The following is a 25,897-nucleotide window of genomic DNA, read 5'->3' on the forward strand; positions in this document are numbered from 1 at the left end:
TTGTACGCTTACGGTGTGGTGTTACGGAGCACCAGCTCCCTTCTCCACACTTTGTACCTAAACTCCGACTCTGAGCTATAATCTCCTCCCTACCGCGGTGCACCCTAGGTCATGCTACCATCTCTAATGTTCCTCTCCCACTTACCATGTATGCTAGCCCCTACTTACTGCGTCAGTACCCTCAATGTGAATCCGTGCTCCTGCTCACGAGGTTGTCTACCTCTTCCCTACCCTCTCCGAGTAGAGCACCTGAGCGCATTGCCCCAGTCCTCTCCTACCCTCGCTGCATGACTAACCACTTATAAGGTCCCAAAGGCGAGACCGATTGGCTATGCCAAAACTTGTTAGATGTGCTGCAATGCATTTTATAGGAGAGCATCAGCACTTCTAAAGAGCAAATAGGTACTCTGAGAAGAGAGTACCAGCACTTTTGTATTTCCATTTAAGGCGCTGCCAGTAAGGGAAGCCAGGCTACCGCCGCGGATGAGACTGGCAGATAGTAGCACAGAAGGCGATCTTTGGGCGTAGGCGACGGCGGAGGGGTGCACAATGTCACTGAGCACTGGGGAACTTCACTGCTGTTGCTTTGTACCTGGGTGATATGGGCTGGAACGGGACATAGCGCTCTTAGTCCCATTCTAGCACTAGAAGCTAGCGACAGCGCTCTGTTGGAAGTGGACATCAGCCCAATGACAAGAAAACAAATCCACGGAATGGAGACGGGACCCGAAAGGGAGTCAGATACCACTACCCCGGCAAGGGTACGGTAAAGCCAAGCAGGTCAGGTCCTGGAGGGGGGCGGGGCAGAGGTCCAAAAGCCTTGGAAACACTTTCGCATGATCTGCAGCAGATGTCCACCCCTCCAGGCCTGGATCGGACCATTAGCGGGCCACTTCCAAGACACGTTTTTTTTCCCAGTCAGACAGCGATGAGCAGGAGCGCCATTGATTTCTGGAGAGAAGGCGGCAGGTCTTCCGTCCGTCTGTGTCTTTAACCGAAGGAGAAGAGAGAAGGGGCAGCGGTCCGCCCGTCACCCACCAGCTCTCCGGCGTCTCTCCGCCGCTGCGCTGTTTCCTCTCTGACAGGGGGCGGAGGAGGAAGCACTCCTAAAGACAGGGTGCGCGGCGAGGCCCTGCCCCTCTCCCCAGCGCAGCTCCGCCCCTCCCCCAGCCTCGCTGTGCCCATTCATTGTTGCGGGCTGAACCCGCAGCTCGGCTCGCAGGGCTCCCGCAGGGAGGGCGGCGTGTGTGTGGATGCGCGAGGGAGCGGAGCCCGAGGGGAGCAGTCTGCCGCAGGGTCAACGGAGGCTGGAGTGGACGCGCCTCCCCCCCCCTTGCTTTAGCCGCAGCCAAAACTAGCAGGTGCCACTGAGGGGGAATCCCTGGCGCTGCACCCTCGCCAAGATGCCCGCCACCAGCAGGAGTGTTCAGAAAACCGTGGCGGAGATCCGCTCCAGAGCTGAGGGTAAGTACCTTGGGGGACTTCCTTGGTGTGACGTACAAATGTTGCAGCCACCCAAAATGTTATGATAGGCAAACCAGCGTTGTCTCTTCTGCCCTGTGGTTCCATTTCTCTTTCGCTTAAGCTGTGCCCTCTTAGTGGCACATTGTTTTGCATGTGCCTAGTCAACCTAGTGGTGTCTACGCTGCCCCCGTGTACTTCCGATATGCTGACATATGGAGACTGACCCAGCTGTGAAGGAACCCTGCTGGTCTGACATGACATGTCATGACGACACCTCTTAAGACGGAAGCCCCACTTTCCTTTTCACCGGCATACGGCGGGTAGCTGCTGCTTCCTGGTGTGAGTGCCTGCAGCCCCTCGCTGCTTGTTGTCAACCGCCGCAGTCCTCGGTTCACTCCCTTTTCTTCTCAGTGTAGCTGTAGTGCCAGCACCTCTTGACATGACTGCAGCCCCAGTGGGTACGCTGCATGCGGCCCTAGTGCCCGGCAGTCCTGCCACCCCACTGACCGCACAGTTTCCCTCGAGCGACAGTGTTGTCCTCACACGGTACAGCGCCCAGCAACACTGAAGCCGCAGCAGCACTTGATGCGTTGCTTTTAACCTGTCAAACTTGGCAGGGCATGTTTCACAGAGACACTGGGCCATCTTCCGATTTTATTTGAAATACATAGATGAGTCATTTGGACTGTCAAAGAAGCAAGTTGATAGTTGTTAGAATTTAGGGTCGTGGACCTCCATTGAGACACCAAATTGCTGTGACGAGGATGACAGTGCACGGCAGCCCCAGCGTTTGGTTATATATACTTCAGACTCGCGTTCCTGTTGCAGCGTGGCTCAGTGCGTACTGACAGAGCGACAGTACCGTAACAGTACTTTATGACACTGCAGCCCAGCCCATGGAGTCGACGTAGCCCCTCGCTCTGAGTGCCATCTCCTGTAACCAAAGTCTGCTGATCCAATGGTGTTTAGCAACTACTTCTCGCTTCTAATTCTAGTGGATCTAGTTGGAACTCAGCAAGCTCACGTATTCTTGCGTCCTTTTATTTCCTTCTACTGGCTAGGCTGCTTATTGTCTGAGAGTTTCATTCAGTCCTTTTATATTTTATATTTTTTGTTAGCCTCACTGTGGTATTGCTTTGATTAGTTGACTAGGTGTTTAAATTACAGTTGCTACGTCTTGTCTGATGAGAACTAGCATTGGTAGATTTTTTTTCCCCATTGTACCGTACCGGTTCTCTTGTCACACTAACCTAATGTATTGTTTTCGGTGAAAGTGTCTAGGCCCGAAGTTGTGTCGGTATGACTTAAGCATCAATACCAAAATGTGCACAAGCCTTCCTGGTCCTCCTCCTCCTGACCCACCTAATTGTTTTTCACCTCGTTTTCGTGATCCTGATTTCGGTCCTCCTGGTCCTACTCATTTTGACACGCCTACCAATCCTATCGTAGTCCTCTTGTTGGTCCAAGTCCTCCCTCTGGTGGTGTTCTTTTCTTCCCCTTGTACTCTTGGTCCACTTGGTCATGGACCTTCTGGAAAAAGGCTCACTGTCTGCTTGACATGTTGCTTGCAGGGGATGGTAGTACATTTTTCATTTCCTCACATTGCCGGCACAAGCCCTCTTGAGAGTGAGGTTTTCAGAATTCCATAGTGTGTAAACGGTAGCCAATGATTTAAGCGGGCAGCAAAAGGCGTGAGTCTCTCAAGGGGATGGGGCCTAAGAAAAATAAGTAAGAGCCATTTTAAAGTATGTTGCATCTGTAACTAGACCTATAATAATTTCTTATCCACACTGTCATCGTCCTCCTAGTGTTTCTGATCCTACTTGTGGTTTTGGCACTGTTGGTCCAAATGATCCTGATGGTTTTGGTCATCATGCTCTTGCTGGTTCTGACCCCCCCCTCTTTAATCCCCATCCACTTCCTCCTGTTGCTCCTTTCTCTACTAATCCTACTGTTCCGAGCGCCATGGTCTTGGTCCACTCCTGATCCTCCTGGTTCCAATGATCCCACTGGTTCTCCCAAACTCCCTAGTACTGGTGCTCCTGATCATGGTCCTCCCTCCAATGTTCCAGTTCTCCTGGACGTCTGTTTCTAGTCCTCTTGCCCTCCTTGTAGTCCTGTCCGTGAGCCTAAAGGTTTCCATGGTTTTGTAAATCCTGGTCCCTTTGTTGGTACTGGTCCTCCTACTCCTAATTCACCAGATAATTCCCTCAGACTTCTTGGCCCTCTCTACGGTCCTCCTCTTCATCCTTTTGGTACTGCTCTTTCTGGTGGCCGTCTGTCCTTGGTCCTCCCTTTGGCTCTCATACCCTGTCCTCTTTGTCATTGTCCTCCTTTTCCTAATGGTGTTCATGATCTCAGTGGAGGTCCTTATCCTCCTCCTCTTCTGGTACTCCTGATCCTTGTCCTCCTGGTAGTCCTGTCTTGGTGAATAGGCCATGATCCTTCTTATTGTCCAGTTTCTTCCCCTTCTGGTAGGTGTGGTGGCCGTGTTTCTCCTATCCCTGTTCTTTCTCCACCTTCCCTTTCTAGTTCTCCTCCGCCTGCTCTTTTTTTCCTCTAGATTATTGTCTTTCTTCTTCTGGTCCTCCTCTTCATCCTCCTGGTTCTAGGCCCTAATCCTTTATATGGCCTGATCTTGTCTTTCTGTTGGCACTTGTCCTTGTGTTCATAGTCCTCCTTATGATACTGGTCCTTCCTCCCCTCCTGTCTGACCTTCTGATTCTCACCCTCTTCATCATCTTGGTGCTCCTGGCCTCATTCTCGTGTTCCTGCCTGCCCTGATCCTCTTCCTTCTTCCCCTCCTAGTCCTTCTGATCTTCGGTCGCTTTTCATGGTCCACCTCTCGATCTGCTTCCTTCTTTCTCTAGTTCTTCACTTTGGCATTTTATCCTCCTGCTCCTTCTCCAACCTCCTTATCCTCTCCCAACTAAAATTAGCCAGACAGCCTGGGGTGCCACAAGTGGCCTGGCTGGATTTCCTTTGAGTCACCCTGCACACTGTGAACATGAGTGCTGCATAGAGCTGGGTGAGTGGTATGCCTTTGTTTAAAAGTTGATTGAGAGGTAGGAGCGGCATCACACAAGGTGTGCCGCTCAGTGAAGTTGTAGATACTTTCGTTTCTTCTTTAGATATGCGTATAAGAAGGAATGCAATGAACAGGCCCTAAATCAGCACTGGGCCACTCTAAAGCAGACTTAGGCAGGGCAGTTTGCCCCTGCTTTCATGCATGTTACTCATGCTTTGATCGTTATTGTTTTAGCTAACTTACACATTTTATTTCCGGTGGGGGCTTTCAGAAGGTCTTAAAACCTGGGTTTTGTGTACTGGCAGGACCTGACTCGCTTAAAGCTATGTTGCGCATAGTTGTTGAGATGTGCCCAACCCTCTGGTATCATGGCACAGAGTGGTCAGGCTTAACTTGGAGGCAATGTGTGAAGTGTTTATGCAGCACTTTAAACAGTAATGAAGTGAAAACACAACACAAGAAAAATCTCACACCACTTTTATAAAAAGAGAATACATTTTAATACATTTTAATAAATCGATTTTGGAAAAGGGGGTGGTGATGGACAGAGCAAGGGACTCACGTCTGAGTACACTCTCCCACACTTAGTGTGGACAAAATCGATTTTGCTCATTGCACCATCAGGATTCAAGCAAGCCGGGCCGACGACGGCTGAAATGCCAGAAACCGGTCCCCGGAAGCTTGTTTCCTTCCCAGTATAAGAATTGGCTTGGTAGTTTGGTTTGCCCTGTCCCCATCATGCACTGGGACAGGAACAAACTAATTTGCATGTAGCCAGGTTCTGAGCTGGTATGGTGCAGTGAGCTAAAAAACGGTGATGGATCAAGCCCTGATCTCTTGACTGGGTGAGAGTATTCTGCATCATTTAGAAACTCTGTCCATCACCACCCCCTTTTCCAAAATCGATTTTGTCCACACTAAGTGTGGGAGGGTATACTCAGACGTGAGTCCCTTGCTCATTGCACCATCAGGATTCAAGCAAGCTGGGCCGACGACGGCTGAAATGCCAGAAACCGGTCCCCGGAAGCTTGTTTCCTTCCCAGTATAAGAATTGGCTTGGTAGTTTGGTTTGCCCTGTTCCCATCATGCACTGGGACAGGAACAAACTAATTTGCATGTAGCCAGGTTCTGAGCTTGGGATGGTGCAGTGAGCTAAAAAACGGTGATGGATCAAGCCCTGATCTCTTGACTGGGTAAGAGTATTCTGCATCATTCAGAAACTCTGTCCATCACCACCCCCTTTTCCAAAATACATTTTAATAAATAACACAAGACCAACACAACAAAAATCCAGTCAGTAGAACTGGAGATATGCAATCTAAAAGATTTCAAAGAAAATAGTGCCAAAAAGCACAAAGTGCTAACTATGGCTATCTACTCATGCTATACTGAGACAAAGTCACAAGTTCAGGCAGACTGTGATGGAACGCAGTTTGCTACAGGGACCCACTTAGGCCTGCTGAGTAAGGGTATACTAAGTCCTGGGTGTGGAGTGTTGCGAGGTCGAGGATGCGTTGTGCAGCTGAGGCGATGTGTCAGTTTCATGGAGTTGCATAGCTGTGATACAAGGTCCAGTGTCGTCATCAAGGATCTCTCCGATGACAGTTTGCAATGCAAAGTCCTGCATTGAAGGGGCGTTGCGCAGTTAAGGCGATATGTCAGTTCCGTAGACCTATGAGGCTGCAATGCTAGAACCTGTGTCATCATCGAGGCTGTCCTAGGAGAGAGATTTGTAATGCAAGTGCCTGCAGTGGTGAAGCTTCGCACAGCAGTAATTCCGATGTGGAATGAGAGGTTGATGCAGAGTTCTTGTGCTGGAAGATCCTATGCAGCATAGGCGATGCGTCAGTTATGTTCGGGATTGCGCAGCAGAGGTGATGTGTCTGTTCTACTGTATCCACAGATGGGCTGGCAGAGCACATTTAGGCACACTTCAAAGTGTCCAGGACTGTGGTGGCACCACTTGGCAGGGTAGGACTTGCAGACCGCAAGGTCCAGTTGCTGGGTTAAAGATTGTTGGAGCCTTCTGTTCCAGAGGCTGTAGTCAGGAGGCCAGCCAAACGGCCCTTGGAGTCACTCGGGGGTCCTGGGTTCAACAGATGCCGGTCCAGTCCTTCTCACCCAGGCAAGAGGTCAGCAGGCAGAAAGTCCGCAGGGCAGCGGTCAAGCAGAGTGCTAGTCCTTTCAGCAGTATAGCAGTCCATCTTTCTGGCAGAGTAGCTACAGGCCCAGAAGTGTCCTGAATAGTTAGTGTCTAGAGTAAAATATTTATACCTTTGAAGTGGGAGCAGCTTCCAGAGGTATCCCTTTGAACTCCACAGGCACCCTGCCTTCCCTTTCCTGGCTGCAGACTAACTACAGGGGGTATGCAGCCCTTTGTGTGAAGGCAGGACACATCCTATTCAGGTGTAAGTATGGCTGTGCCCAGCTCCTCCCTCCGATCTGGCCAGTGATGGCCCATCGAGGCCTCTATTGTGTGGCTGTCTAGGAGGATTACACAAAGCCCAACTGTCATCTACACACAGTCATGTGACCCAGAGATAGGCAAGGCACTAAAGGGCTAAGACAGAAAAATGGCAACTTTCTAAAAGTGGAATTTTCAAAATTGTAATTCAAAATCCAGCTTCATCATGAGAGTGGATTATTCATTATAAACAAGTACTGGTGGCCTGCTTTTGGAAATTATCACTTATTGACTGTAATAAGGTAACTCCAATGTTATCCCATGGGCGAGGTAAGCCTTGAAGTAGTGAAAACCCGAATTTAAGAGTGTTCACTACCAGGACATATAAACATGGAAAGTACATGCCCAACTTTTTAACCCCTTCGCTTCGGCGGCAATTCCGCCGCAGCGCTAGGGGGGGGGGCCCGAGCGGCGCTCGCATGCTCGTGACGGAGCCGCTCCGTCACGAGCCACGGTTGCGCTGTGCTCATGACGGAGCGGTTCCGTCATGGCCCCGTCCGCTTAATAGAACGCGCCTAGCAGGCGCGAAATCAGCGCTGCGCAGGCGCGGCGGCAGGGCCTTGATGGAACCACTCCGTCATGAGTACAGCGCAACCGCAGCTCATGACGGAGCGGCTCCATCATGAGCATACAAGGGGTTAAATACACTGCACTCTGGATTGCCCAGGGTGTACCCTAAGGGTGACACGTGTTTTAAAAAGGGAGGGTTGTGCCTCGCAAAAGGTTTGTTTTGCCAGGTCGAACTGGCAGTTTAAAATTACACATACAGGCTTCAGTGGCAGACCTGAGACATGTTTAAAGTGCTACTTCAGTGGGTGGCACAATCAGTGCTGCAGTCCCTCTTGTAGCAGTGAATTTCCAGACCCTGGGCACAGGTAGTGTCACTTTACTATGGACTTACAAGTATATTAAATATCCCACTTGGGTATACACCAGTTTTACCGTCCTTGAGGGGAGGGAGTGGGCGAGGGGGGAGGGTCAGTAATTCAAGTTGATACATTACCTGGTCTGCTATTGGTAGCTGTTCATTGCTACCTTACTAAAATATTTGGCATGTTACGGCTGTGTTATTGGTGCCCCAGCAGGATTCTGGACCTTGTGAATAATACCTACTGTTGTTATGATATGCTTAGTATATTGTACTGTTTCTTGAAATGCCAATAATAATAATTTTAAAGAAATCCAGTTATACCATGTTTCAAGGCGATATTACAAGCACTTTGTACTGGTTAGCAGTGTTAAAGTGGACAGGGTACTAAAGCCAACAAAGATCAAGTCAGCAAAACAGGAGGGATGAAGGCAGAAAGTTAGGGGGGAACCACGCCATGGATGCCAAGTTTAATAGCCACTATTCCACATTCACTTTTCTCTATGAATGATTCTTGCTGAATGTGTTTATGTACGCTTATTTATGGAATTGCTATTGTGCAAAACTATCCAAAAGGCAGTGGAGTGCAAGGAAAAGCAAAAAGTCAGTAAGTAGGAGGAGATGGAGCTGGATTGCGGATGGTTAATGCTTTGTGATGAAGTGTTCTTTAAATATGTGAGTGTTCAACTCTTTCTTCAATTGGAGTAGCAGTGGGGCAGTCCTGATGCATCCAAGCATGTTGTTCCGGATCCTGGGTGCAAAGATTGAAAAGGCGTGCTGTTGCCTTTTTCCATTCTTACTCTGTAGTTTGATGGTGTCCTGCTTGTGGGTGTGCTGCGATCCGCCAGAGATGGTGATCTTGTCTGCAAAATAATTGAGGGTGCTGATTGTAATATCTTTGTAATGATGCAGCTAGCTTTAAATATCGTGTGGGCTGGCAGGGGAGCCAATAGAGTTGTATGAGGGTGGCGATAATGTGATCCTATTTCTGCATGTCCTCGATGAGATGTGCTGCAGCATGTAGGAGACCTCTAAGGGTGGTGTGGGTTTGGGAGGCCATGAGGACGTACCTCGGAGTACAAGAGTTTGAACAGCAGTACTGAAGTCACTTTCTTGCTCTTAGAATTGCTTACTTTCTGTGCATCTGCAATTACTCCTCTTCTTAATACAATGCAAGATGACCCAGTCTACTATGAGATAAGTTTTTATTAACAACATGAGACTTTGAGGCAAATATTAAGCATTATACCTCTTTACTACTATAACATTACATATTCTACGAAAAAGAACAGTGTGTTTGTATCACCATAAGGATTCACAGTCCAAAAGTCAAAGGAGCTTCCTTCCCTCTCCCAATCAGTCTACTGGATTCACCACATCCTTCCTTGACGGCGGTCACTTCCCCTCACTTCCTCTTCTTTCAGGCTTAGAATGAAAACCATGTTTCTTCGAAGGATGTAACTGTGATGCACCAACTTTATTTAGCTGTGCCAGAGCATCCTGAAATGAAACTGAGAAGCAAACACAGTTAAGGGATATCTGGCATAGTATTTGCCCACGATGTACTTAATATTACATAAACCTCCATTTACTATAGTGCTGGACATTCAACTGTCAGTTGTAAGATTGGGATACTAATCTACAAGATTAATTCTACTTTACACGTCGGGAATCCGACCCCGAACTTTATGGATGTCGGGGCAAGACTGATAATAGCTCCAGGAGCCCTTGACATTGGCCCCTAACTGTTTAATGTAAGGGGGACCTTCAAGCTCACTTTACCTAGCCAATAATCACCGTAGATTTTGCGCACACGGAGTGATACAGATTGTCAAAAGATTCCCGTGTGACCTTGAATGAAAAGGAAATTTTTGCGAATTCTCGGCTCACCGATATTTCTTGGAGGTCTTCGCGCTTACGGACCCGCATACATATCCAATTACTACTGAGAAACTACGATCGGGAACCTAATTCTGTTTTGGTGAACCATATGACACACAGATGCAACTTTTAAGTCTTGAGAAAGTTGTTCATCGACGAAACACGTGTTGTCTGCCTATGTACTACAACTACGCATAAACATTGCTGGAAATTAACCGATAGTCTTTCATGTTCTTGTCATATGTACTGATTTTATTCACAACTAGCTTACCCGTCGCGCGTTGCTGCGATCTCAGAAGAAAGGAAATTTAATGAAACTTGTTATGATAACATTCAATTTACATTGTGTAATTTTTATTGAAACTTATTCATTTTAATATGGAAAACATTTTAAAGTGTTGTTTTAATTCTGTTTATTTAATCGAGTGCTTGTGGATACACGGTGTCTTTTGTTTTTCCGTGTGGTGCGTACACTAATAAATCAGAAGGTTTTCCGATTTGTGAGCTGGCCACATACAGTTTTCCATGTGAGAAGCACGGATTCTCCAAATCTAGTCCACACACTTGCAGCGATTGTCCTTGTGCTTTGTTGATGGTCATTGCAAAAGCGAGTCGCACCGGAAACTGTAAACGTTCAGTATTGGAAAGATTATGAGGGCCCTGGGGGGCCGATATTTAACAAATTGTTCTTTTTTTTTTTTTTTGCCCGAAACCTTCATGGTAGTGTACTCAATTTTTAACAATTCTTTTTTTTTTTTTGCCAGAAACCTTCGAGGGATTGTACTCAACAACTTCCCAAAGTTTCATGCCGATCGGATGAATAGTGTAGTAATGCATAAAGGACAAACGGACAGACATACTTTCGTTTTTATATATATAGATGTACTATTGCAATTAAAATACATTACTTACTCTTGCTGGTCAGTTGTTACTTTTGTGGTGCTGTGCTCTGTCTTCGTATTTTTAGAATTAACGTGCATTGAGGAAGTTTCCCTCATTGCACTGAGTGACACTGTAGATGGCACAGTATTCACATGGAGCACGACGGAGTAGGTATACAATTGTGCAAACTATAACAGAGGTGCTGACTGTTCTTTTGGTAACCATTGCCATCATTCATATATCTTACAATACAAGAATAATTAATTGCTCTCACATTTTGCGAAATACAACCTAATAACGTATGATAAAGTATCCTAAAAGTGGATCGTAAGAGCAATCTGCTTTTTTTTTTAAATATCCCCCAGCCTAATAGACTCCACAAAGGCTTCAAAAGCTATAACTACTCGAGTAATGAACCCAAATAAGGTAGTATTACAGCCCTATTCACTATTGTTCATCTTTTAACCCAGCTTGACAGCATAGGAGAAGAAATAGAGAGTAACAATATCTTAAAATAAATTAACCTGGAACTGTTGGTTGTCTGAAAATCGCATTTTTTCTTCATGGCGTTTTAGAAATCTCATAGTCCACTGTTAAGTCGAAAACAAGGATAAGTAGCCAATGGGGTTATTGTTTTAGTTTTTTCTGGTGATATAGATAATTGGGTTTTTTGTCTGAAGGCTGAAAGAATTATCTACATCCAATTCTTTTACACGTGACTGTGTGTGAAAAAAAAGGCAGGCACAGCAACATGGTTAACCTGGTGGTTAACTGCTTTAAAGATGAACATATATTTTGCCGCTATTGGCAAATTAAGTTAAGAATCAACCAACACCCATAGTACCAGGTTCCTTGCCCTATTAGGGTCCATCCTACAAATTGATATGGGAGCTCTCCTGACCGGTAAATGGTTATTTGTTATATTCTATTTTCTTTTGGTAGTTTTAAGCATTAACACAACCCTAGAGCAAGAGCCTCACTTATGTACAGTTATAATAAATTACTTACAATAAGAGATGTATAATAAACAATCTCATTTAGGTTACAGAAGTAAAATATGTGTGATACAGTGTTAGCTTGCTGAGCCATTGATTCATAAAATTTCAAAGATATTTGCTTAATAATATCCGGTGTTAAAGATACAATTTTGGGAATTTACATACTTCAATTCCTTGCTTGGGTAGTTAAAACACACAAAGACAGAGGGATATCAAGTAACAGAGTATTTCTTGAGCAAAAGACATTTCAGGGAACTTTTAAGTCTTACGTAAGTTGAAGGTGTTCAGCAGCCTATTGGACACTGGTAACTTGTTCCATATCTTGGGTGCATGCCCTAACAAGCATTGGCACAGCCAATAGGGCTCACCTATGCAAGAGCAATTGGCTTTGCCAATGTTTTATAGCCATGTTGTAAACCAGCATGGCTAAAAGTTAGAGGCCTAGAGGACAGCAGCCTGGAGTGGCAAAGAATGGAATGGCGAAGAGTGAAGTGGAGTATTGTAGAGTGAAGTGACCGAGACTGGTGTATATAGAAGTGGAATAGTGTGGAGTCACATGGAGTGACGTACACTGGAGTGGCATAGAGTAGAGTGGACTGGTGTTGAGTACACTGGTGCAGAGTGTTGCAGAGCATAGTAGTGTAGAGTGCAGTGGCATTGAGTGCAGACGTACAATTCAGCGTTGTAGATTGCAGTGGAGTAGGTTAGAGTGTTGCATAATGGAGTGGTGTGGGCAGAGAGGAGTGGTGTGTAAGCATGGGCGGAAAATCCGTTACGCTCGCGGATTTTGCGTATTTTTGGTAAATTCGTAATCCGCGAACGCTCGCGAATTTACCGAAAATCCGCAAATTCGCACGCAGCAGATTTTTTTTTCTTGGTGATACAATTTTGCGGCGTGCGGTGTAAGTTCGCAATTGCGAACATGTAGGTGCGGCGGGCAGCAACAATCTCGCACTCGCGAAATTACAAAAATTGCAATTCTGCACAGGAAATCCACTAGCAAGCAGCATAGACCTTCTGAAAATGATGATTTTTATCAGAATAACTCCTCAGGTTGACATTTGCCTGCACTTTTTTGGATTTGAGGCCTTTTGACTTTCTTTGGATCACTTTTGGATTAGAAATCAACTTTCACAAGTAAGCTTGTTTGGGGCATTACAGTTGCTGTAATGCTGTTCTGCAGAAAAACGAGTTTTGCAAAAGTGAAAGCATTCAGCAGGTGCAAAAGTTCAAACTCATCATTAGTAACCATTCCCTGTAGTGCTACCTGACTGGGGCCCCTCCAGAGTTCAGTTGCTAGTTGCAACAATTGTATGACCTTGCTCTGACCCTCACAGCAGGCTCATAGAATAGCTACAAGTAGGCCACAAAGGTCCTGTAAAAATAAATTGCACTGCAACAGAAAGCAAATTACAGATAAGGAAGCAGGTGCCAGACTGGAATTTTAAAACAGTGACACATTAATAAATCAACCCCAAATTAATTCATGTCAGTTGAAGCAGGGCAGGTGTGCTTGCTTCCCCCCCCCCATAATCTACAGTGATGATGAACCAGAGGGTGGCATTGATGTACCAGAGGGTGGCATGGGTGAAACAGATGGTGGCAGGGGTGAAACAGAGGGTGCTGGGAACCTGTGATGATGAACCAGACGTAGAAACAACATAATCGCGACAGTTGCGAGCCGACATGTAAGTTCGCAATTGCGAACTGGTACAAAACCCTCGCGAACTGGCAGAAATCCTTGCAAACACAAAAAAAGAAAAAAATCCGCAAATTCGCGAGAATTCGCGGATTTTGCGGATTGCGAGTTCGCAAATTCTCAAAATTCGCGAACGCCAGATTCGCAAAATTCTCCCATGCTTAGTGGTATAGAGTAGATTGGCTTAGAGTGGTGCAGAGTTGAGTGGTGTAGAGTTGAGTGATGCAGAGGGCAGTGGTGCAGAGTAGAGTCAAGTGGAATAGAGTGCAGTGGCGTAGAGTGCAGAGTAGAGTCGAGTGGCATGGAGTGCAGTAGCATAGAGTGATGCCGAATAGAGAAGCATTAAGTGGTGCAGAGTAGAGTTAAGTGCTGTAGATTTTAAAGGTGTAGAGTGGAGTAGCGTAGAGTTCAGTGGCGGAAAGCACCATGTTGCAGGATAGAGTGTAAAAGTGCACTAGTGTAGAGTGGCATAGAATACACTGATGCAGAGTAGATTCCATTGGTGTAGAGGGTGTAGAGTGCAGTGGTTAAGAGTAGAGTGGCATACCGTGCAGTGGCATAGAGTGGATTAGAGTAGAGTAGCATTGAGTGCAGTAGCATAGAGTAGATTCTTTCAGAGTACAGTGAAGTGGTGCAGGGTAGAGGACAGTTACATAGAGTTTAATGACATGGAGTAAAGTAGTGTAGAGTATAAGAGAGTGGCATGCAGTGGATTGGTGCAGAATGCAGAGGCTTAGAGTGGAGTGTTACAGAGTAAAGTGCATTGGCGTAGAGTGCAGTGGCATAAAATGCAGTCTTCCACAGTGGCATAGTGTACAGTGCCATGAGTGTAGCTGTGCAGATTAGATTTTTTAGGCCTAGACTGGAGTGGTGTTGAGTGCAGTGGCAAAGCGTGCTGTAGTGTAGAGTGGCAAAGAGTTAATTGGCATAGAGTAGAGTGAAACTTAATTTCTATGAGTTGCAATAAAAATGTAGTGACTGCTGTCAGAAAAGGATTTGGTGGAGCTTGTAAGTGACAAGGTCAGAGTTTTATTTAGTTTTCTTTACATAGGTAATGTCTTTCCTTTGTTCTTTTTTGTGAAGTAACAAAGTATAACACATGCCGGAGTATAAGGTCTCGCAATAAACTTATTTTCCTCACTAAGCAATTTTTTTGAAACACTGACAAACTTTATTGTAGCAAGAAGCAATTAAAAACAAATAAATTATAGTTTCCCATAATGTGGCTCCCTTGATACTGTTTACATTTTTTTCTTTTTCTTTCTTATTATTCATTGTCCTCTTGAGATCTCTGTTCAGTGGCACGTTCATACTTTTTTCCATGTGTTCGAAAAACTCATTAACCCTTGACACTCCCATGTTTACCGTGACCATAGTTCTCCTTTACTTTTTAAGCATAGTAAACCAAAATTGTTTTTAACAAGTTGGTGCAAGTGTCGTCTGAAAGGTCAAATCTCGGAGTTCTCTAAGAAGCAAGACAAAACTCCTCCTAGCAATTTGAATGAAGAATCCAATGGCTATTGCTGTATTCAACAGCAGAATTTGTTTAGATCAATTCTACAAATATCTGTTATGTATCCTAGCCACCATGGAAGGGGACCTACAGCCTTCCCTTACTGGCTTGATCAGTAATGAACGACATAGTTTACATTACCTTTCCTGTTCACAATTTCAAAGTGACGACGTACACTTCGGAAATAACACATAGCGTGTGATGGAGTACAGTACATACACTCAGTCTTGCAGGTTTGACTCAGACTAAAGATGTTATTTGTAGGGTATGTACAAAGCTGTTAAGAAACGACACTTTTGAGAGACTGAAACAGGCTGTCCCTTTCCTGTCAATGGGGGCGAGTCCTTCTTGCAACTGGCTTAAGTGCATGTGAGTCCTTCCTGGATTGGGTGTTCTTCAAACCGTTAACAGGACTCAAATAATAATGTAAACATAGAATTTAAAGTCAAGGTCCTCATCCCCAGCAACGCCAAAATTTCCCGTCCCTCAGTGCTGCACTCTAAATAGATTGGGTAGCATAGCCAGGGAGTTGAGGATGTGCGAAGGCCCCCTTGCGGGGTTGGCGTCAAGTCTTTAATGGAGCAGGATTTTTAATTTACGCCTCACAAATTGGTTCACCATCTTCTTATTCTTGTGTAAGTTAATACTAAGTCGCTGCTGAGAAGGCAAGTACTCTGCTCCCTTTCAGGAATCCCAAAATGCAGGCCTAAATATGAGATCATGTCGAGGTGATTGCCCACATAGCTTGATTGGTGGCGTGGAACTTTATCCACCTCAAAGGTTGCCTATCCACCATAAATAAATAAATACTTGGATGTTTGTCCTACCTGAAACTTGGGCTCAGCCTCATGAAAACTGACATTTTGCTAATCGGCGTCAACCAAACCAACAGGCATATAAGCAAGATTGGCTGTCAGTGAGGAACAGCACCTGGTCAAAAACACTTTAAATTCAACATTGACACCCCGCCCTTCCTACCTGAATTGCAACAAACTGCCTGTCACACAATCATCATGTGCCACAAAGTGAAAGCATTTTTTTCTGAAGCACTCTTCAGATCTACCACCCAAGCCCATGACAACACACCTTGCCTTCTTGTGTTACAATCCTAAGCCCAACAACTCAGAATTTTTTGAGACTGTGATATTGAGACTGGCTTAGTTGGCTTTGGTGAGGCAGGGCGATATCCATATTTGGGTCTCTGTTGAGGAGTGAGTTTACAAGAGAGGAGGGTTTTGGAAGGGACTGGCAGACATTCAGGAACAATTAGCTAGCACAATGCATACACTAGTTGTTCATGTCTACCACAGGAACCATAGTTCCAGTGGTAACATACAAAATCATGGGAAATGCAGCTTCGAAGACAACTCAAACCCATTCTGAGGGCCTGGGCGGCTACTGGTGCAAGATAAATTAGGATGTATGGTGCCTGGAAGATAACCGAGACCCTAGAAAAGCAAATGCTTTAAGTGGAACACCATGATGAAATTGTATGCTAAGTAATTTAAGCTCACCCACTGCCCTCCAGGTTCATGAGGGGGAGGCACGCATAGAAGACATCACAACATATTTCTTATTCAAAGTGGCGCCTAATCATCAATCAATCAGAGAATTTGTAAAGTGTGCTTCTTACCTCTTACCCGTGAGGGTCTCAAGGCGCTGAGGGGAAGGAGGGCTCTGGAGGGGGGGGGGGGGGGGGAGGGGGGGAGTGCTGCTCCTGCTCGAAGAGCCAGTGCTTGAGGAGCCTCCTGAAGGTGAGCAGGTCTTAGGTCTGCCTTAGATGGGTGGGGAGGGTGTTCCAGGTCTTGGCGGTGAGGAAGGAGAAGGATCTGCCGCCGTGCATTCATTGAATGCACAGGATGGCGGCAAGGGCGAGGCTGGCGGAGCGGAGCTGGCGGGCGGGGGTGTAGAAGATGAGTCTGTCGTTCAGGTAGGCTGGTCCGGTGTTGTGGAGTGCTTTGTGTGCGTGGGTGAGGAGTGTGAAGGTAATCCTCTAGTTGATGGGGAGCCAGTGCAGGTCTCATAGGTGGGAGGAGATGTGGCTACGGCGGGGGACGTTGAGGATCAGTCGGGCTGAGGCGTTCTGGATGCGTTGTAGTCGTTGCAGGTGTTTGGCTGGGATACCTGCGCAGAGTGCGTTGCCGTAGTCTAGACTGCTGCTGACGAGGGCTTGGGTCACTGATCTTCTTGTTTCGGTCAAGGATCATGGAAAGCATTACACTGGAAAAGCCTAGTCCATTTACTATAGCAAACATACAACATCCCAAAAGCAGATAACATCCGTTAATTAAATCTGTAGCTCTTGTATGTACTGTCTGGTGGTTGTTCATAACCACCACACAAACCAAATGATTGAAAGTCTTAGAATGCATTAAGTGCTTTTAAGCCTGGCGCTGACAGCGTGTTGAGGATGCCTGTTCAAAGCCGGTGAGGAGATCTCATTATACCTGGATTTATGATATGGGCGGTGCCTCTCCACTGAAAATGCGAGTCCCTTGTGAAAATAGAGATTTTTCTTTCATGTTATATTATATGCTTAGGAGTCTGTAAACGAGGTCCTTGAATTCAGAGCAACTGAAATCTTATGATCGCATTTCCATCCGATTTCTCTTAATCCGTTTCAGGTACAGTATTGGACATACGAATAGAAATGCACGACAATTTGAAATTCCTCTGGTGTCATTGTTTACTTTTGATTTTTATTATACACAAAACTTTTGCTACAACATTGTGTTTTCTCCTTAGATTGTCAACGTGAGTTTAGTAATCGTTCATAGGACTGTTTTTTACCCAGAATTATTATTAATGCAGTGATTTCTCATTTTGTACCATAAATTACTTTGTTCTCTTATTTTGCATTCCCAGTAAGTTACATTACCTTTCCAGTGCAAGGCCCATATTAAGAAACATTGTTTTTAAATTAGTCTGCAATGAAGTCTTCCTCATTTTTTCTTTTCACGGGGGTTCTCCCCATTTTCACTTTCTCTCTTGTCAAAACTGTGCTAACACAACCTGTAGCCTTTCCAACATATGAGTCAAATTAAAGCTGTGATTACCCTCTTTGAATTCCAGATTTGGGTCAAATGGCTCAATTAAGTATATTTACTTAACTCCCACAAAACAATCTGAAGTTTAGTATACCTATGTCTAGCTCATACATAATGAATGTTCCCGAAGAGCCTGGTCTTAATTGCTTTACGCTTAACAGTGTAAAAGATAGGCAAACTATTGTGTAATATTCATTATGATGTATTCTAGATGTCTTAATGCCCTTGTGCAAATACTACCTGGCCATACGCCTGCTCTTACTGTTAGTCTGCAGATCCGGACACGTGTCTGTCCATAACCCCAGAGCATTCATAACCGGTTTCTCACCCACATTGTAATATTGAAAAAGATAATCGTTTAGAATAAACTCAAGTGTTCTTGAAGCGCAAATGCCTCTTTTCCAGATGTAATCACTGAGTTATGTTGTATATATTAGAAGCCTGAATTTACCCCACTGTTTAAATTGGAAACTACTTGCTAACACTCTTTGCCATATTTTTTTTTTTTTTTTTAATTTTTGAAAACCTTTATTGTGCATCAGTAAAAGGACAAATACGGGCCCACAACCATCAGGCCGGCCACGGATACTGTTAAAGCACCAGAGCACGCAATACGGCGACACAGTAACACATTATTACATAGGCAAGCATTTAAAAGTTACACTGTAGATCATCGTGATACCATGTCTCAGGAGCAATGAAGGTTAATTTTCAATGTTTTTGTTGCAGCTATTAAAGTTCGACTTTTCCGTTTTTTAATTTTAAAATATAAACAATAGACTAAGAAGGCAGAGTCCGTGCAGGCGCAGCATGACATTAGCGACAAAGTCACCACCTAGTCAACAAGCCAAAAGTCAAGTCCCCCCAGGCGGAATGGCGGCTCAAAGTATGTGCAACAGGGGTATCAGATCCAACATCTTAGCAAATGTCCACCGCCACCCGCCCACTAGCATACCCAAACACGGACCCAAGATAGAATAAAGAAGAAGAAACGAAACGAAGAGAAAACAAGGCACCATAGAAACTGAGACCAGGAAACTAAAAACCCATCTCCCAAACCCCCACCCTACACGCATGCAGAGGCTACGGCCTACCCCCCCCCAGCAGTGTGTCTGTCGCCCAATAAACCCGAAATATAGAACAAGAAAAGAAAGAAGAGAAAAAGAAGAAAGAATTACAGTAATACCTGAAATATAGGGAGTAAGAAAAGAGTATCCTAATCTAAAGCTCCCATAGAACACATAAGACCGGAGGAGGGCCAGAACCACTTAATCCCTGACTCCCCAACCCGCACCGAACCTCCACCCCATCAACTAGGATCAATAAAAGAAACAACCAGCTTGTGAATCCTCGGCCACCCATTCCCGGATCCCCGAACCGTAGAAAAACACAAGTAATCAACTCCACAGTTTATGTCCTGCAGCCCCGACAGTACACTCTACCGCAAATAAGGATAGAAAGAGCATCCTCAGCCCTGGCCCCTGCGATCTGGGGCACCGACGCAGTCCGGTTGCACAGTGGCCATATTGAGCTGGAGAGATAAACGGAGAGATCCTGGCAAGGTCGAACGCCGCCCAGCAGAGCCTGTCCACACCAGAGTCATGCGAGCAACAATGATAGGAAGGGGGACTTCATGTTGTTTCAGTGCACTCAAGTCAGTCTGCCAAAACAAAGCCATCTGCTTCAGGAGAAAGTTGCAATCGACACCAGCCGAACACAAAGGAAGAGCCAAACATGGCGTCCAGGGACGGCTAACCAGCCATACCTCAAAACCCCCGTCCTCAGGCAGCCGCTCCGTCATGTCAATCCGCGCCGGAACGCCACCAGGCACACTCACTCCCAATTTATCTGGACTCAACTGGGTAGGCTCCCCACTATGATCAGGGACAGGATGTGGAGTAGTGTCCTGCAGTCGGGCGCCACCAAATCCCATCGGAGGCACATAGGGGGAAATAACATCCATGCGATCTATTATGTCCCGGGCATTATCCAGCATTTCAGATCGTAAGGCGCTCAATGCCCGCATGATGTCTCCTACTCTCAATGGTGCCGCAGAAGTGTACTGGGCAGCGGGTCCCTGCACACAGGGCTCGCAATAGGGTTGCAATCCTCGAGGCCGGTCGCCACCGTCTCTCCCACCTAGATAGACGTCCAGTCCGGGTGCCGCAGGATATGTATTATCAGGGAGCACAGAAGCAACACACGCCATTCTGGCGCCATGCACGGCGCCGATGCAGCAGAAACAAACGGACATCTCGCTGGCAGCAGCCCGGAGGAATCGCAGGAGCAGGGAGCACAGTCAGCAATATGGCTTCCACCTCTTCGCCGGCGGAGACTAGCGAGCCAGCAGCGCCGAGCATGGACCAAGGCGCAGATACAATGTTTCCCTACCAATCTCAGTAGTATCGAAGCGCGAGGATGATCGAGGCTAAGCTGAGCCCCGCAGCGGTAACCAGAGCGCCGCAAATGTTCCCTGCCGGTCAGATCTTCTCCGCTTCAGGATCCGGGAAGAGTTCAAACATGGCCGGCCATGTCGAGGACAAAGAACCGTCCCGCTGCCGCCAGCGCCGAGGAGGAGACAAGGGCGTCCCGGCACTTCTGCTCCACGGAACGTTCAGGGAAGCACACCGCTGGATGCCGAATCGTCTCCCGGTCCCGAGGATGCAGTTTAAAAGCAGGATTGGCAGCAGGAGAAGTCGTGGACCGGGAGAAAAGCGGAGGGATCGGCGGAGCCGAGGGATCAGGCGGCCATCTCGGATGTAGGCTAGGCTCCTCCCCACTCTTTACCATATTTGATAGGATTTTGAGTTTTATTTTATTTGAAAATAATAGAAGAAGTACCTTATGATCATTGTAGGGTTGAATGTCCAAACCAGCATAATTTCTGTACTAGTCTTGGTATTTTTTCTTTGACCCTAGCTGTTCTCTCAGCATTGGAAAAAGGCTCTTCCTGAAGGGCCACCCCCAAACCTTTTGCCTCCTTCCTCGTACTGTTGGCTGTCTTCATTTGTGCTGGCCTTAGAACTCTAAGCACTTTTCCACTGCTAACCAGTGCTAAGGTGCATGTGCTCTCTCCTCTAAAGGTGGTACAATTGGCTCATACCTAGTTGGCATATTTAATTTACTTATAAGACCCTAGTAAAGTGCACTACATGTGCCCTGGGCCTGTACATTAAATGGTACTAGTGGGCCTGCATCACTGCTTGTGCCACCCACTGAAGTAGCCTTCTAACAATGTCTCAGGCCTGCCATTGCATGGCCTGTATGTGCACTGCCAATTCGACCTGGCAAGATAAACCTCTTGCCAGGCCTACACCTTCCTTTTTTTTTTGTGAAAATGCTTTTATTGAAAACAATGCAGGGCACATGTCAATCAAATGGCACAGACATTGAGTATCACAGGTTACATTAGATCTTTGCAACATTTTACTCCGCAGTAGAATTAGTGGCAAAAAACTAATTCCCTTAGGTACTACCTTGGATTCCCTTCTCCCCCACCCCTTACTCAGTATAGCGTTGGCGGTTTACATAGATAACATCTATATTTGTTCCAGGCCCCCCAAATTTTCTCCCATTTCCGTGGACAACCATGGTGCAGATAAACCACCCTCTCTGCCATCATTGCTGCATCTAAGTCCAAGCACCAATCTTTAAGCATCGGTACCGCCTCGGATTCCCAATACCTTGTTATGTTTCGTTTAGCATACATTACGCCCAGCGTCACCCAGTCCTAAGCGGGGTGTGTAAGATCATTCGGCTCCCTAAGGTTCAGGAGGCAACATCTCGGCTCCGGGACAATTGACACCTCCACCACCTGGGACACCGTTCTCATGATTTTTGCCCAGTACACTGCAATCTGGGGGCACTGCCATATAGTGTGAAAGAATGTTCCCTTCTCCCCGCAACCCCTAAGGCAAAAGTGATGTGTGGCCCTTCCTATGGTGTGGAGGGTGACCCTTGTATATTATACACAGTGTAATATCTTCAGCTGTACTAGAGGGTATAGCCACCTCCCGTGGGGAAGACAGCGCTGTCTGCCAGTCCACCTCGTCGAGTTCCCCTAAATCAGTTGACCATTTGTGCTTTCATTTTAGTGTTGGGTCTGGTGTGTTGTTGACTAATTTACGATAAGTAAATGAAGTCGCCTTCTTGGGCATATGTTCAGTGAGCAATCTGTCCTCTAAGGGGGTGGTTTCCTATACATCGGTACCTGGTGGGAGAACCGATTCCAAGGCATGTTCAGTCCTGTCAAGCGTCACGCAACAGGTGTGACACTCACGCATTTCAGTGCGGTGATCCGGATCACCGCACTGAAATGCATTGTCACACATAATTGCCACCTGCTGCCAGGCGCGGCGCCAGGACGTGCCCGGGCTCTCTTTGCTGCTCCGAGAGAGGTGCGCCTGTTTCGAGTTCCTAAACAGTTAAGTCACGCTTGACAGGACTGATCACTGCGGGGGGCCGGACTGCCCTCGATTACTGCAGGTCAGAGGTGTCAATCACCGACCAGGTACCAGGATGGCCGAGATTAAATCCGGATGTGCGGCGGTAGAGTGCCGTCACATCCGGAGGAACAGGAAGTAAGCAGAAGCGGGGAAATCTGAGAGAGTGCAGGCTGCTCACAGTCTCTCTCATGCCCCATGGCCACCCACCGTGGCCGCATGAATAGATTGCGGCGGGCCGCGGCCTCCTGCGCCCCGCTAACACTAAACACTGCAGGCTGCAGCACCTTGATCTCCTGGAGCCAGCGAAAGTCAGCTCTGGCCAGCCGCCACCACCAGGAGGACTGCGCGCGCGGCGGGGGGGGGGCGGCGGCAAAGGAGTGTCTGACAGCGACCGAAAAAGCCGGGCTCACCACAAGCTGGGCTGGACTGGAGGCGGAGGAGTCACTCAGAACACCCAGACTGACTCTGGGGGCCGGAGTGGTTCGTTTGCAGGTCGGAGCACAGGGACAGGCCTGACTGAATTTGCGCTGGCCAGGACCAAGCCAGGATGACGCGGTCCGTCGGCCCGGGCTGGTCAACACAGAGAGAGGGGAGAAGGTAGCTGACGTCGCCTGAGCTCACTAAATGCAGCTGCTCTCGAGCTGTCGGAAGCTAAATTCATGTCAAGTAAGAGTGTGCCTAGCTCTGGAGTTAGTGAGGGGCACGGAATAAGAAGTTATTGATAATAAAGTTGCAAATCTGTGCTCAACATGCCTTACAACATTCTACAAAGTTCCACGCACACAGGAGTCACATCTATACTTGCAGGCACATACAGACTTGCACTTAGCACGGCCAGTCAGTGACACGCACACAACATTCACGCACAGCACTCTTCTCAGGCCAGCGGGCTGATGTAACATAATTTCACTATGCTGGCCTAAACGTTGATTTTACACTGTTCTACTAATACCACTACAAATGCTCTATCATTGACCTTAAGCACAGCGCCACCGTTGGACAGTTTTCTTTTGCAACTGGCGATTGCACGTATTCTTAAAGGAAACTCTCAAATTTAGTTTTCCATGTGCATTATTACCATTTAAAAATACTTAACATGGTTCAGTTTAGCAGTGGGGATGGATCAGATGTTGCTTTCATGACAGTGGCACCGGGATTCAAGTTATTTTTGGTGGTGACTCTGAGATTACATGATGTTTGATCTGTATATATCTTTTCTTTTCAGTGGGTGCTAGTTCATATTGGGCCTGTAGCTGGTCAAAGGATACCACCGCACCCTTCTTCCAGAAATCTCCCACCGTGGAGATGCCTTTTAGGTCCCAAGCCCTGAATACTTTACTATTCAGAAGTTTGCCCAGTTGCCGAGCTGTCCAAAGGGGGGTCATTTGAGTGATAGTATCTTTGCATTTAAGACGGGTCTGCACAGCATACCAGATACTAACTGTATGTGCCGTCGGTCCCAAAAGGGAGGAGGAGCCACTCCTATCATATAGTGCAGAGATAACTCCAGCCTCACCCAGTTCATATCTGTCTGCCTGGAACACCGGTTCTGTCTGGTGTGTGTGTAACCACTGAATAATTATTTTCAGTTGGGCTGCCTAGTAATATAACTGGATATCCAGGAGGGCAATACCCCCGTCATACCTGCTCCGGATCAATTTGCCCCTCGAGATACGCACAGGTTTATTTCCCCAGAGCAGGCCCGAGACAACCGCTTCTATATTTTTAAAATATTGTAACGGGACTTGGAAAGGGGTATTTTCAAGTACATAGAGAAGTCGGGGAAGTGTCATAATTTTATAAAGGGCAACTTTGCCCAAGAGTGTCAGAGGCAGGTTATGCCAGTGTTTCACATCCCACCTAAATCGGTCAAGGGGGGCTTTAAATTTTTGATGAGGAAGGCTTCCGATCCAGGCGTTATCCAAATTCCCAGGTATTTAAAAGAGACCTCCGTGACCGTGAGTGGACAGTCTGCCGGGACCAATGGGGGCGGGCCCTTGAGGACAAACAATACTGATTTGGACCAATTGATGGTATACCCTGATGCCCGACCAAAGATCTTACAGATATTTAAACGCACTATTATTGAGCGTCTTGGGTAAGACAGGTATAACAGCACATAATCCGCAAAGAGATATGCGGTCCTCCCAAGTCGCAGTCCAGTTAAGTCCCCGAATCATGGGGTCCCATCAGATCCAGGCCGCCAATGGCTCCAGCGCCAGCGCAAACAGCAATGGAGACAAGAGGCAGCCCTGGCGTGTGCCCCGTCCCAAATGAAAGTCTCTAGAGATATGACCATTCGCCACCACATAAGCGAGTGGACGTGAGTACAGTAATTGCACCCATGCGCAAAATTTGGGGCTGAAGCCTAGGTGTCTAAGAACTGCGAACATGTACGGCCATTCCAACATATCGAATGCCATGCGGCGTCGAGAGAGAGAATAACTGCAGGCTCATGTAGGCAGACCCTACGCGCCATTACCGCATGCACCCGTCTGAGATTAAGCGCGGTGTTCCTATTGGGCATGAACCCGGACTGGTCCGGTGAATCAGGGTTGCAAGGTGTGGGGTCAGTCAGATAGCGATCAATTTAGCTAATATTTTGGCCTTGGCGTTGAGTAGAGATATTGGGCGATATGAGGAACCTTGGTCCAGGGGTTTATCAGGTTTTGGCACAGCAATTATAGTTGCCGTTCGTTGATCATGTGACAACTCTCCCACTTCTAAGCCATTTGTAAACATCTTCAAAAGATGTGGGGCAGTTAAGTCAGATGTACGTTTATAGAGCTCAATAGGGATTCCGTTGGGTCACACAGCTTTCCCTGACTGTAGGGAGTGAATGGCAGTTAGCAGTTCGTCAATTGTAATGTCGGCCTCCAGAAAAAGAGCCGCTTCAGCAGAAAGGGCGGGCATTCTAATAGCTTTAATATATGTTTGCGCCTCCTCTGTTGTCATGTTCGATTCAGAGGTGTATACTTGTTCAAAATACCCTGCCAAAGTTTCTACTATGTCTTCCGGAGCAGTTACCACTTCCCCAGTCTGAGTACTGTCCAACCACGCCAAAAACTTGGCTGCCTTGTCCCCCAGTTCATATACTGTATGTTATGTAGTTTGTATCCGCAGTTTAACCTGGTCACATTGATATTCCTTGAGTGTGCTTTGCTTAACGCAAAGATTTTGTGCTGTTTCTGGGGTGGTATTCTCTTCGTGCCTGGCCTGAGACTCCGCCAGTTCCGCCTCCAGGGCCTCTAGTTCACCTTTCGTCCTACGCCTATAGCCAATTATGGAGGCAATTGCCTGCCCTCTTAACACTGTTTTGTATGCTTCCCACAGTATACTAGGGGATTGTACGGAGGACACTTTTTCTTGGAAATAATTTTTTGTGACTGTCATTATATCTTTCCGGATCGCAGGGCCCTGGAAATAACCTGTAAATATGGGGAAAACACGCTTCCTCACCCTAATGTGCATCTTGTAGGTTATGGAAATGGGTGCATGGTCTGAAATGCCACGTGTACGAATCTCAACATCTGTAAAATGGGGCAGGCTGTCGGCTGAGAGGAAAACATAGTCTATATGAGAGAGGCTATTATGCACCCCGGATTGAA

The 25,897-nt window shown here is 46.7% G+C and overlaps 1 protein-coding gene across 1 annotated transcript in view; it reads left to right on the forward strand.

Moving 5' to 3' along the window:
* The first annotated feature begins 1,168 nt into the window (after window positions 1–1,168).
* Window positions 1,169–25,897, forward strand: part of ATP8A1 (ATPase phospholipid transporting 8A1) — a 780,070-nt gene continuing 755,341 nt past the window's right edge. The window contains exon 1 of the mRNA XM_086963885.1: window positions 1,169–1,464. Coding sequence (XP_086820011.1) covers window positions 1,404–1,464 — 61 coding nt within the window. The 5' untranslated portion in view covers window positions 1,169–1,403. The remainder of the gene's footprint in view (window positions 1,465–25,897) is intronic.

Source organism: Lissotriton vulgaris, chromosome 3_1 (assembly GCF_964263255.1).
Source record: "Lissotriton vulgaris chromosome 3_1, aLisVul1.2, whole genome shotgun sequence".
NCBI lineage: Eukaryota > Metazoa > Chordata > Amphibia > Caudata > Salamandridae > Lissotriton > Lissotriton vulgaris.